The sequence below is a fragment of the Oncorhynchus nerka genome, linkage group LG14 (assembly GCF_034236695.1).
Source record: "Oncorhynchus nerka isolate Pitt River linkage group LG14, Oner_Uvic_2.0, whole genome shotgun sequence".
Classification (NCBI taxonomy): Eukaryota; Metazoa; Chordata; class Actinopteri; order Salmoniformes; family Salmonidae; genus Oncorhynchus; species Oncorhynchus nerka.
Window position 1 is genome coordinate 60,865,552 of NC_088409.1, and position 12,677 is coordinate 60,878,228.

At 47.8% G+C, this 12,677-nt stretch overlaps 1 protein-coding gene across 3 annotated transcripts in view; it reads left to right on the forward strand.

The window, feature by feature from the left end:
* The first annotated feature begins 184 nt into the window (after positions 1–184).
* The window catches only part of LOC115141607 (ARF GTPase-activating protein GIT1-like), a 27,948-nt gene continuing 15,455 nt past the window's right edge, over positions 185–12,677 (forward strand). For 2 of the 3 annotated variants that reach the window (XM_029680636.2, XM_065000235.1), the window contains exons 1-11: positions 185–577; positions 3,885–4,018; positions 4,911–5,023; positions 5,789–5,894; positions 6,179–6,265; positions 7,055–7,185; positions 7,490–7,584; positions 7,995–8,037; positions 9,049–9,075; positions 10,758–10,806; positions 11,420–11,492. In XM_029680636.2, coding sequence (XP_029536496.2) covers positions 526–577; positions 3,885–4,018; positions 4,911–5,023; positions 5,789–5,894; positions 6,179–6,265; positions 7,055–7,185; positions 7,490–7,584; positions 7,995–8,037; positions 9,049–9,075; positions 10,758–10,806; positions 11,420–11,492 — 910 coding nt within the window. In that variant the 5' untranslated portion in view covers positions 185–525. The remainder of the gene's footprint in view (positions 578–3,884; positions 4,019–4,910; positions 5,024–5,788; positions 5,895–6,178; positions 6,266–7,054; positions 7,186–7,489; positions 7,585–7,994; positions 8,038–9,048; positions 9,076–10,757; positions 10,807–11,419; positions 11,493–12,677) is intronic. The other variant, XM_065000234.1, reaches the window with a different exon arrangement.

Consider the following 12,677-nt stretch of genomic DNA (forward strand, 5'->3'; position numbering starts at 1 on the left):
TAATCAAATACATAATATCTAGAGACCTAGCTAAATGTGAACATCTATAGGTGGAGGCCTACATGAATGGGTATTGATGAGATTCCAAGCTTTGAGCGAATACGAGATGATTTTAGAGCTATCTCTATTCCCATTGGCATTGGTGAGAGAGAGAGAGAGAGAGAGAGAGAGCGATGAGAGCAAGTGGTGGGAGAGCGAGTCGAGTGACAGGTAGGACGGAGCGCAGTTATCCTAGGTCTCGACATTGGCAATGCAGTGTGCGCTAGTGTCTTATATCCCTCTAGATATGAGCCAGCCAGTGATAACCATCCCACCGATGAGAACTGCGACTCACTGAATCCGGAGTTTAGGACTGAAACCGGTTAGGAAGAAAAGGGAAAGCTTCGGGAGAGCCAAAGACCACAACGCCGGCTTCCGGGGGTTCAGGGCAGCATATAGAAACAGCATAAGGCGGTCTTCGGAAGGCGCGAGCATCCATTAGATATCATTTGGATATACAACCACTGCTGTAGTGGAACCCTAAACATGTCAAGAAAGGTCCACAGAACCGAAGTATGCGCCGACTGCAGTGCACCAGGTACGGTGAAAACTGAAACAATGTGTTGTTTTAGTCTTTGATATGTGTGCTAGCTGGCGACATTTAGATGGGACGGCGGAGGCCTGTGCCCGCTGTCAAGTAGTACAATAAAACGGCGCAGGTTCACAGGCAGTTAGTTAGTCAGGCCTTTAAACAGAGTGAAATTTTCATTTTCAGTGCATGTGAATAAATGAAGTGACTAGAAAGTTACTTTGGTTTATTTGACAGGAACCAAATTCTGTAGATGAATTTGAGTGTCGGATTTGTTTCACCTACTTGACTAGCCAGCGCAGCTAGCCAAGCAACGTATAACGTTTGCTTTTATTTCTCGTGTTAACCGCCACATCTATCTGGTAGCTAACTACGTACCTAGTTTGCTAACAAATGGGAAAGGGTGTCTATCTTGTCTGGTCTAACTTGAATAGCTTGCCATCACATCTGTCTGTAAAGTTGACTCTGTAGCCTCACGGGCTAACTAGCTAGCTGGCTAGGTAGCTAGTTACATTTGAAGACGACAGGCTAGCTAGTTTGGCATGTCTTCCTCCAGAGTACTTTTATAAATGTGACCAATTTCACGTTGTAATTTGTGTAACGTTAGATAGCTAGCTAGTGTGCTAACGTTTAGAGTCTAGAAGATTAGCTGAACGTTGTTACTTAGTTAGTTAGCTAGCTAGCTAGTTAAATTATCATAAAATAGTAGTTGAAGCTAGCTGCCTGCAACTAGCCAATGTTAGCAAGCAGTGCGGCGCAGAGTAGGGGCGTTGATAGTATAGGTTGTGAATAGTGATTGAGTGAGTGCCTGTAATCTGGACCCCTGACCTGTCTAGACTGCTCCATCTGTAGGCATAAAACATTTTTTTTAGCTTAATCATTCATGTCATTTTTTTAGTAGTTACTCATAAAATCATGAATACATTCTCCAACTCTGTTTTTCTACAACATTATTGTGCACCCACAACTCTGATGTGATGCCAACCTTGGCATCCTGGCTCTCCCTGCCCACATAGCCTTGGCCTTGCACATTTAACCCCACCTGCCCCAATGTTTTGGGGAGGAGGATAGTTTGGGATGGGGGTTGGTTGGAGTGGGGTGACTGGCAGCTGCTCTCTCCTTCACAGCTGCTCTCCCTTCAGGAATGTGTTTCTGCTATCCCAGCTGATTGATGACACTCCTGACCATCACTCCTCTGCAGTTACCTGCGTTAGCCTGGCTTGCTTGTATACCTACTTTGTGTGTGCACTGTGCCGTTTCTTTTTCTTACTTAGAGTCTACTGTCAGCTTTCTGCTGCCTCGGCAGCCCGTCCCCTTCTGGGCAAAGGCAGCTCTAGCAAGCTGCTGATCCAAGCCACTAATGTGTGACTCCTTGTCACCCTCCACACTGGAATAGCTACTGGACTCATGAACAACCTCCATATTTTGGAAGAAGTCATATAGCAACTATAGGCTATTAAATGTTGTTACTGTCAGTATGCTCGTAAGGCCTATTTGTTTTTCTATCATAATATGGTTAGTTTTATGGGCAGCATTTTTTACATTTACATTTTAAGTCATTTAGCAGACGCTCTTATCCAGAGCGCTCGTAAGGCCTATTTGTTTTTCTATCATAATATGGTTAGTTTTATGGGCAGCATTTTTTACATTTACATTTTAAGTCATTTAGCAGACGCTCTTATCCAGAGCGACTTACAAATTGGTGCGTTCACCTTATGACATCCACAGCATGTGGTAGAATGCTAGACTGAAGAGAGGGCTATAGCCTTCAGTAGTGTTGACTGTAGATATAGTGGTACAAGAGACTAGAGTGGCCCCATATGCGCTGTGTCTGTGTAGCCTAGGTCAGTGTCTGTGCGAGTGCATGCGTATGAAATCACATTAGGCGCTGCACACACTAAGTGGAAGTAAGTGTGGAAATGGAGAGGAAGAGCAATGGGGTTGTTCTGTGAAGCATGAATTATGACAAGATTGAATTTTTAGTGTCAACGATTGGAATCTATACCAATGAAGAGTCCTGCTCCCCACTCTTAACATTTGATTTTGCGCTCTGTTTTGTCCTGTTCTGCCATGGGTACAAACCCAACAATTTTATTGATTTATTTAACCCTTATTTTTACGAGGTAAGTTGACTGAGAACACATTCTAATTTACAGTAATGACCTGGGGAATAGTTACAGAGGATGAATGAGCCAATTGTAAGCTGGGGATGATTAGGTGGCCATGATGGTATGAAGGCCAGATTGGGAATATAGCCAGGACACCAGGGTTAACACCCTCTACTCTTAAGATAAGTGCTATGGGATCTTTAGTGACCACAGAGAGTCAGGACACCTGTTTAATGTCCCATCCGAATGACAGCACCCTACACAGGGCAATGTCCCCAATCACTGCCCTGGGGTATTGAGATATTTTTTTTAGACCAGAGGAAAGGGGACCTCCTACTGACCTTCCAACATCCCTTCCAGCAGTTTCTGGTCTCCCATCCAGGGACCAACCAGGACCAACCCTGCTTAGCTTTAGAAGCAAGCCAGCAGTGGGATGCAGGGTGGTATGCTGTTGGCTAAAGAGTTGCTGCTTTTCATAGATTATAATCTTTGAAAACAGTAGGCATGCTTTGTTGAGTATTGCCAATAGCTATTTGTTTCAGAATTGTCCCTCAAGAACAGATCTCTCTCTCTCTCTCTGCATGTATTCGCTCCTCCCCAGCCCAATCTGTAAGCTCTTAGGCCTACCAATTGAGAATAAATGCTCCATCTAGTTCCTCGGATAAAATAGGCCCTTTGCATGTCGTACACAGTTAGCTTAGCCTAATTATAGCAGGATCCTGAGGGTGTAGACTAACCTTGCCCCGGCCAGACTTAATGACTAGACTGTGTGGCCCATGGTTCTGTCTGTGCCCACCGAACCCTGGACTTGTCTAGTATGATGATCTCATTACCACCTAAAGGCACAATTGGGTGGTACTGGAATTTTTAAGGTCAGACTTGTATTTAGGCTATACAGTATGATGCTAATAATACGTGTTTTGTTGATTTGTATGGTCTCGAGAACTCCTCATTGTGAACTCCCACATGTCAGGCAAACTGTCAGTCTATTCATCACTCTCACATTAGGCTATTTGATTATTTTAAACGTGTGCATTAAACAATAATCTCAAATATTAGGCCTAACTGTATCACCTGTAAGAAACGGTAAAACAAAGCTATAGGCCTAACGATGAACCTGAGATGAAATAGCCTAAGTTGTACACACCTGACCCCCACCCATACCCCTCTCTCACTTTATCTCTTTCTCTCTTTCTCTGTGTTTTCAGATCCGGGCTGGACCAGCATCAACAGGGGCGTTCTGATCTGTGACGAGTGCTGCTCGGTGCACCGTAGCCTGGGACGCCACATCTCCATCGTCAAGCACCTGCGGCACAGCGGCTGGCCCCCTGCACTGCTGCAGGTACCTGGGGGGACAACATAGGGGGCTGGGCATTGGAGATCATTACTGATGGGTGTACAAGTAGCCCAGTATTTGGCAATCAGCTAAATGACAAGTAACCCAATTCAACCAATGTATTAGGCCTTTACCTGTTTATTATAGATTTCTAACATGTAAATCCATACTGATAAAAAACCGTTTATAAACTATATATAAATTAGGGCCAGGGACCTCACAATACGATATTACAATATTTAGGTGCCAATATATGTATTGCAATTCTCCCGATTTCTATATGTATTGCGATTCGATTGCGAATTGATGTCCCAAACATATTGCTCACCATGTGTCTGCTGCAGAGAGACGAGTGAGCATGGAAATAAAAGTGCTGTAAACATGTTGGCTCACTATTTAAAAAGATGATAGAGATCAAGCTATAGGATGAAAAATACAGGCGTTTTGGCACACGCACAGCCGACTAGCGCTAGCTGACGCTACCTAGAAAAACGATTAAATACATTTCAAATAATTTTGCAATATTTAACTATCAATTGTTTTTTTCCTCCATCGCTAATATTAAAGTAAATGTTACCTGGCTGCTGGACAGAAAAGATTTGAGAAGACTTTTGTTAGGAACTGGATTTAAATGTATTCTTTTTCTTTTTGTATTTTCACTTTATTCAGACAGGAAGGAAATTAGTGGGGAGGGAGATGCAGAGAGTGGCTCTGGGGTCGGGATTCACACCCACGCTTGGTGGTGTATAGGTGCTGCAGGCGGTGGCTTTACCCACTAGACCAGCCTCAGGCACTGGAAGAGGCTTTGATTTGCTCTACGAGGACATTCCACCCCAACATTAGATAATTTCATGTTAGGGATGTGTTGTCGTGTGTCTCATTAGTGTGTGTGTTTTAGATGGTGCAGACCCTGGCCAGTAATGGGGCTAACTCGATTTGGGAGCACTCCCTGCTTGACCCAGCACAGGTGCAGAGCGGCCGCAGGAAACCCAACCCACAGGACAAAGTCCAGTAAGTTTATTTTTTATTTCACAACATATATTTTCACGACACGTCAGGTGAGAACCAATTCTCATTTACAATGATGACCTGGGTGGGGACATTCCCCGCTGACGTATAGTCTCTGTTTGTGGAACTCACTCTCCCCCACCAAGATCTCAAGAGATTCTTTTCACTCGGTCAATTGTTATAGTCCGATCAGGCTAATAAGCTTATGTGTTAGATGCAGCTCAGCCTTTGCTCATTAACTAGTATCAGACTATTATGGGATCAGAGAGGATTTTCCCCTCAGCATCTCATGCTGCAATGATTCATACATACAGCTGATGAGGGCCTCCCGAGTGGCGCAGTGGTCTAAGGCTGTGCCACGAGAGATTCTGGGTTCGAGTCCAGCCTCTGTCGCAGCCGGCCACGACCGGGAGACCCATGGGGCGGCGCACAATTGGCCCAGCGCTGTCCGGGTTAGGGGATGGTTTGGCCGCTATGGATGTCGTTGTCCCATCCGCGCACTAGCGACTCCTGTGGTGGTCGCAAGGTCTACGGCGTTTCCTCCGACACATTGGTGCGGTTGGCTTCCGGGTTCAGCGGGCATTGTGTCAAGAAGCAGTGCGGCTTGGTTGGGTTGTGTTTCAGAGGATGCACGACTCTCGACCTTCGCCTCTCCCGAGTCCATATGGGAGTTGCAGCGATGGGACAAGACTGTAACTACCAATTGGATACCATGAAAAAGGGTAAAAAAATCCATACAGCTGATGTCTTACCTTATGTCTTACACAGCCCCACCAAGTCCGAGTTCATCCGCTCCAAGTACCAGATGCTGTCCTTCGTCCACAAGCTGCCGTGCCGTGATGACGACGGTGTTACCACCAAGGATCTCAGTAAGGTGAGGCCCGCCCCCTCAGGTCAGGTGTCAGAGTTTGACGTCCTTCACAGGCTGGGCTCGTCCACTCAGGGCCATGGCTGGTGGGCTGGGGTGCCTCCCACTGAGGCCACACACACACACACACACACACACACAGAGCCTGCCTTTCTTCTTCTCTCCCCTGTAGGCAGGAAGGAAGCACCTTAATGACACCACAGGAATAACTAATGGAAGCCGCTGTGTGGAGCTATTAAACACCACTAATGAGGGGATTCACAGGGTCTCTCGCTCTGTTTCTGTCTCAGCAACTGCACTCCAGTGTGAGGACGGGGAGTCTGGAGACATGTCTACGGCTGCTGTCCCTGGGAGCACAGGCCAACTTCTTCCACCCGGTGAGACCACCCCCACCCTGCTACCACCTGTTACTGCAATTTACCCACTTTCTCACCACTCACCCTCCCACCCCCTGTTATGACAAATTACCCACTTTCTCACCCCCACCGCAAATTACCCACTTTCTCACCACTCACCCTCCCACCCCCTGTTATGACAAATTACCCACTTGCTCACCACTCACCCTGCCACCCCTATTACTGCAAATTACCCGCTTTCTCACCACCCACCCTCCCACCCCTATTACTGCAATTTACCCGCTTTCTCACCACTCACCCTCCCACCCCTATTACTGCAAATTACCCGCTTTCTCACCACTCACCCTCCCACACCCTGTTACTGCAAATTACCCGCTTTCACCACTCACCCTCCCACCCCCTATTACTGCAAATTACCCGCTTTCTCACCACTCACCCTCCCACCCCTATTACTGCAATTTACCCACTTTCTCACCCCCACTGCAAATTACCCACTTTCTCACCACTCACCCTCCCACCCCCTGTTATGACAAATTACCCACTTTCTCACCACTCACCCTCCCACACGCTGTTACTGCAAATTACCCACTTTCTCACCACTCACCCTCCCACCCCCCGTTACTGAAAATGACCCACTTTCTCACCACTCACCCTCCCACCCCTGTTACTGCAAATTACCCACTTTCTCACCACACTCACAACTTCCCTATAGAGCATCGGTCCAATCGGTCTATGCTGTGTCCATGCTCCCTAATTTGAAGTTATGATGTGTGTGTGTGTGTCTGTGTGTGTGTGCGGTTGTCCTCTCAGGAGAAGGGCACCACTCCACTCCATGTGGCAGCCAAGGCAGGCCAGGTTCTGCAGGCAGAGCTGCTGGTCGTGTACGGAGCCGACCCCGGCGCCCTGGACATCAACGGACGCACACCCATGGACTACGCCAGGTAGGCTACACCAGGGGTATATTCATTAGTGTACACTGTTCCAAAGGTAAACAAGGGTCTCTTATTGGACAAGTTCAGGTAGTCCCTTCCCGTTTTGCCCTGTTTGCTTTTTGTTATTAGTGAATACACCCCTGGCTCACTCTTTTTAAACATAGTATTGATACACACACAGTTTTGTGTGTGACTCTGTCATAAGGTATTCAGTTTGTTTGTTATTTTTTTCTGCCTTGTTGTGTCAGAAAGCTGTGTCATATACAGTTATAGGATCTGATCGTTGTACTGTGTGTGTGTGTGTGTGTGGCAGGCAAGCGGGCCAGGTGGAGCTGGCAGAGCGGCTGGTTGAGTGTCAGTACGAGCTCACAGACAGGCTGGCTTTCTACCTATGTGGCCGACGCCCTGGTAGGTGACCTTTTTACCCCTGCCAAGGACCTTACAGAGGGCTCCGAGTTGAAGCGATAATCAGCAATCAAGTCATTGAGATCTCGCTTGGTGGGTGTATCCTTCAAACAGCTAGCATGACAGCAGTTTTGTTGTTCGCTAATGCCAGAGCTTGCTAACAAGAGCCCTCTCCCTAAATTTGCATAATATTGGGACATTTTCAATTCTGGTCACTAGTTCTCTCCTCGCCGACCGCTAAGTCGCTGTGTGTCTCTTTGTGTCTCCTTCCATTGAACATGACTGGTTGATAGTTCGCTGATTATCGCTCCAAGTATGGACCAACTGTTAGGCTTAACTAGTAGGGCGGTTTTTCACCCAATGACTGTTTTACACTATACAATGATTTCACTCCGTTGTACTCTATCCTGTAGATCACAAGAATGGACATTATATCATTCCTCAGATGGCTGACAGGTAAGTGTCAAAGGCTTGTGTTCAGGGTCTGAATGGGTGGGAGGGTGTGGGGACTATATTTATAAATCTGCATGGCGGTTGATATTTATTATCAACTGGGTGGTTCGAGCCCTGAATGCTGATTGGCTGACAGCCGTGGTATATCAGACCGTATACCACGGGTATGACATAATATTTATTTTTAATGCTGTAATTACGCTGGTAACCAGTTTATAGTAGCAGTAAGGCAGTTCGGGAGGTTTGTGATATATGGCAAATATACCATGGCTAAGGGCTGTATTCAGGCACTCTGCGTTGCATCGTGCGTAAGACCAGCCGTGGTATATTGGCCATATGCCACACCCCCTCTGGCCTTATTGCTTAAGTATACATAGGGTGTTTTTTCAGGCACAGATTAAGGCTAATCCTGGACTAAAACGTATTTTCAGTTCTCTATTGAGCATTTTTGTCTTTGACGTGACATGATATCCTGGCAATGCCTTTGATTTTCTGGACTCTACAATGAAATGTTATGAATACCATGTAATATTCTGGCATAAGTGAAGTGGCTAGGTGTATTGCAGTGTTTTGACCAGTAGGTTGTGCCCTGTCGTTAGTCAGTCTGTACTGCTAGATGGGAGAGGAAGGCCCCTGTTACACTGATGCAGACTGCATGTCTGTCTGCTGAGCTACAACAGACTTCTACAACACTGCTATTACTGTACTGTACTATACTCTGTACTATACTCTACTATACTCTGTTTAGAACTAGTGGGCGGTATTCACAAAGCGTCTGAGTAGCTGATCTAGGATGAGTTTTACCTTCGATGATAATTCATCTGGTTATATAGACAGAGGTGGATCTGATCCTACATCAGCACTCCTACTCTGAGACACTTTGTGAATATGGGCCCTGGTGTTGATATGGAGTGTATCCCCCCCTCCCTCTCTCCCTCTCTTACTTTCCACCTGTCTCTTTCTTGTCTCACTCGTTTTCTGTTCTCTCCATCTTTGCTGCGCTTGTGGAGGCAGAGCTCGCCCTAAGTGCCCGACACAGAGGTATCTCTCTCTTTTCTTTTTATCCCCCCGTCTTTTATCCCGTGCGCTCATCATCCTCTCGCTGTTGTTAGGGAAGGAGGGAGGGATTCCTGTAATATTTTGTCTGCCATTTATTTTTTATATAGTAGCATTACTTTTATGATGTCTTGATTCAATAAACATTGACGGGAGCCCTTTTGCTTTTAAATGTTATGTTGGCTACCGTATCTAGACCACCAGTACTCATTGTCGATCATACAAGTACAAGGCCTGTAGTTTTGAATGTTGCCAAACTGAAATGGAAGGAGCTACAGGTAACTGCCAAAAATAAAGGAAACACCACCGCCAAGTGTCTTCGTATGGCGTTGTGCCACTACAAGCCAGAACCGCTTCAATGCACCTTGGCATGGATCAGGGGTAGGCAACCCTGGTTCTGTTGGTCATTTACCTGACCTGGAAGACCAGGTGTGTTGAAATTTGGCAATCAACGAACTGATCAATTAGCTTAGTTGGTTAGGTGTGGTGCCTAGTTGGAACAAACTCCAGCAGTAACTGCGGATCTCCCGGGACAGGGTTGTCTACCCCCTGGCATTACATTTACATTTACATTTAAGTCATTTAGCAGACGCTCTTATCCAGAGCGACTTACAAATTGGTGCGTTCACCTTAAGACATCCAGTGGAACAGCCACTTTACAATAGTGCATCTAAATCTTTTAAGGGGGGTGAGAAGGATTACTTTATCCTATCCTAGGTATTCCTGAAAGAGGTGGGGTTTCAGGTGTCTCCGGAAGGTGGTGATTGACTCCGCTGTCCTGGCGTCGTGAGGGAGTTTGTTCCACCATTGGGGGGCCAGAGCAGCGAACAGTTTTGACTGGGCTGCGCGGGAACTGTACTTCCTCAGTGGTAGGGAGGCGAGCAGGCCAGAGGTGGATGAACGCAGTGCCCTTGTTTGGGTGTAGGGCCTGATCAGAGCCTGGAGGTACTGAGGTGCCGTTCCCCTCACAGCTCCGTAGGCAAGCACCATGGTCTTGTAGCGGATGCGAGCTTCAACTGGAAGCCAGTGGAGAGAGTGGCATAGATTCTACAAGTGTCTGCAACTCTATTGGAGGGATGTGACACCATTCTGCCCCAAGAAATTCCCCAAATGTTGGTGTTTTGTTGATAGAAAGGTGGAAAACGCGGTCTCGGGTGCCGCTTCAGAATCTCCCATAAGTGTTCAAATGGGTTGAGATCTGGTGACAGGCGGCCATGGCATCTGGTTTACATCGTTTTCATGCTCATCTAACCATTCTGTGACCACACGTGCCCTGTGGGATGGGGGCATTGTCATCCTACGGGCGCATAGCCATGGTAGCCAAAATAATGGCCTGCCCAGCATTTTTATACATGACCCTCAGCATGATGGGATGTTAATTGCTTCATTAACTCAGGAATCACACTTTGCATCCCTAAGTGTTTCCAAGATTTTGGCAGTTACCTGTATATGTCACCTGATTATGTGCCATGGCCCTCGCTCCATGACCGAACACCCCTCTTGTCTCACCCCTCCCCCCCCACCACCCTGAGAAAAACCCCAGTTCCATGTCCTCCACCTCACTTACCTTTCTGTCCTCTCTTCTTTCTCTCCTCACCCCTCTCTCTCTGTGTTGGTGTCTGTGGTTGTTTCATTGTGGCATTTTGTCTGTCTGTGTCTCTGCGTAGCCTGGACCTCTCAGAACTGGCCAAGGCAGCTAAGAAGAAGCTCCAAGCGGTGAGTAGTGCTGGGTGGTCAAAGGGTAGGGGTCATGGGTTAGAGTTGAGGCTCTATCCATCTGGTAGACTTCCTGGCTTGTGTTCATTAGGGCACGCAAGGGAAAACATTTTGAAACGTTTTCAAAGGAAAACAAAAATGAGGTATCCTCCCTGTTTTTCTTTCCATTTGGTGCCTAATGCAAAGGACCCAGAAAACGAGCTAATCTGATAATAAACTGAAGCAGTGGGCCATGTCTGTATCAGTGACTCTAATTGTCTATGACAGAGGACTATGACTTTCCCCATTTCCTGTGTATGGTATAATCAATTCTCCTCTGGCCCAGGCAGTAAAAGGACAGAGCCTTTTAGTGTAGTGCTACTGTTTGTGTTGACAGTATTGCTGTACATGGTTGTCCTATTATTTTAACGTGTGTGTGTGTGTGTGTGTGTGTGTGTGTGTGTGTGTTTTTTTATATATATTTTTCCCTCGCTGGTATTTGCTGTTTTGGCGTGTGTGTGTTTTTATATATATTTTTCCCTCGCTGGTATTTGCTGTTTTGGCGTGCATTGCTTATTTTTGTCTTGGTCTTGTGTACACTGTCTGTGTCCCGTACATTTCCTGTGTGTGACAGCTGAACAATCGATTGTTTGAGGAGCTGGCCATGGACGTGTATGACGAAGTGGACCGCAGGGAGAACGATGCAGGTGAGACCCCCCCCCCCCCTCTTCTTCTCCCTCTCCTGTGTAACCCATCCCCTGCTTCTCTCCCTCTCCTGTGTAACCCATCGCCTGCTTCTCTCCCTCTCCTGTGTAACCCATCCCCTGCTTCCCTCCCTCTCCTGTGTAGCCCATCCCCTGCTTCTCTCCCTCTCCTGTGTAACCCATCCCCTGCTTCCCTCCCTCTCCTGTGTAACCCATCCCCTTTCTCCCCTCCCCTGCTTCCTCTCTCCTGTGTAACCCATCCCCTGCTTCCCTCCCTCTCCTGTGTAACCCATCCCCTGCTTCTCTCCCTCTCCTGTGTAACCCATCCCCTGCTTCTCTCCCTCTCCTGTGTAACCCATCCCCTGCTTCTCTCCCTCTCCTGTGTAACCCATCGCCTGCTTCTCTCCCTCCTGTGTAACCCATCCCCTGCTTCTCCCTCTCCTGTGTAACCCATCCCCTGCTTCCCTCCCTCTCCTGTGTAACCCATCCCCTGCTTCCCTCCCTCCCCTGTGTAACCCATCGCCTGCTTCTCTCCCTCTCCTGTGTAACCCATCTCCTGCTTCTCTCCCTCTCCTGTGTAGCCCATCCCCTGCTTCTCTCCCTCTCCTGTGTAACCCATCCCCTGCTTCTCTCCCTCTCCTGTGTAACCCATCCCCTGCTTCTCTCCCTCTCCTGTGTAACCCATCCCCTGCTTCTCTCCCTCTCCTGTGTAACCCATCCCCTGCTTCTCTCCCTCTCCTGTGTAACCCATCGCCTGCCTCTCTCCCTCTCCTGTGTAACCCATCCCCTGCTTTCCTCCCTCTCCTGTGTAACCCATCCCCTGCTTCTCTCCCTCTCCTGTGTAACCCATCCCCTGCTTCTCTCCCTCTCCTGTGTAACCCATCGCCTGCTTCTCTCCCTCTCCTGTGTAACCCATCCCCTGCTTTCCTCCCTCTCCTGTGTAACCCATCCCCTGCTTCTCTCCCTCTCCTGTGTAACCCATCCCCTGCTTCTCTCCCTCTCCTGTGTAACCCATCGCCTGCTTCTCTCCCTCTCCTGTGTAACCCATCCCCTGCTTTCCTCCCTCTCCTGTGTAACCCATCCCCTGCTTCTCTCCCTCTCCTGTGTAACCCATCGCCTGCTTCCCTCCCTCTCCTGTGTAACCCATCCCCTGCTTCTCTCCCTCTCCTGTGTAACCCATCGCCTGCT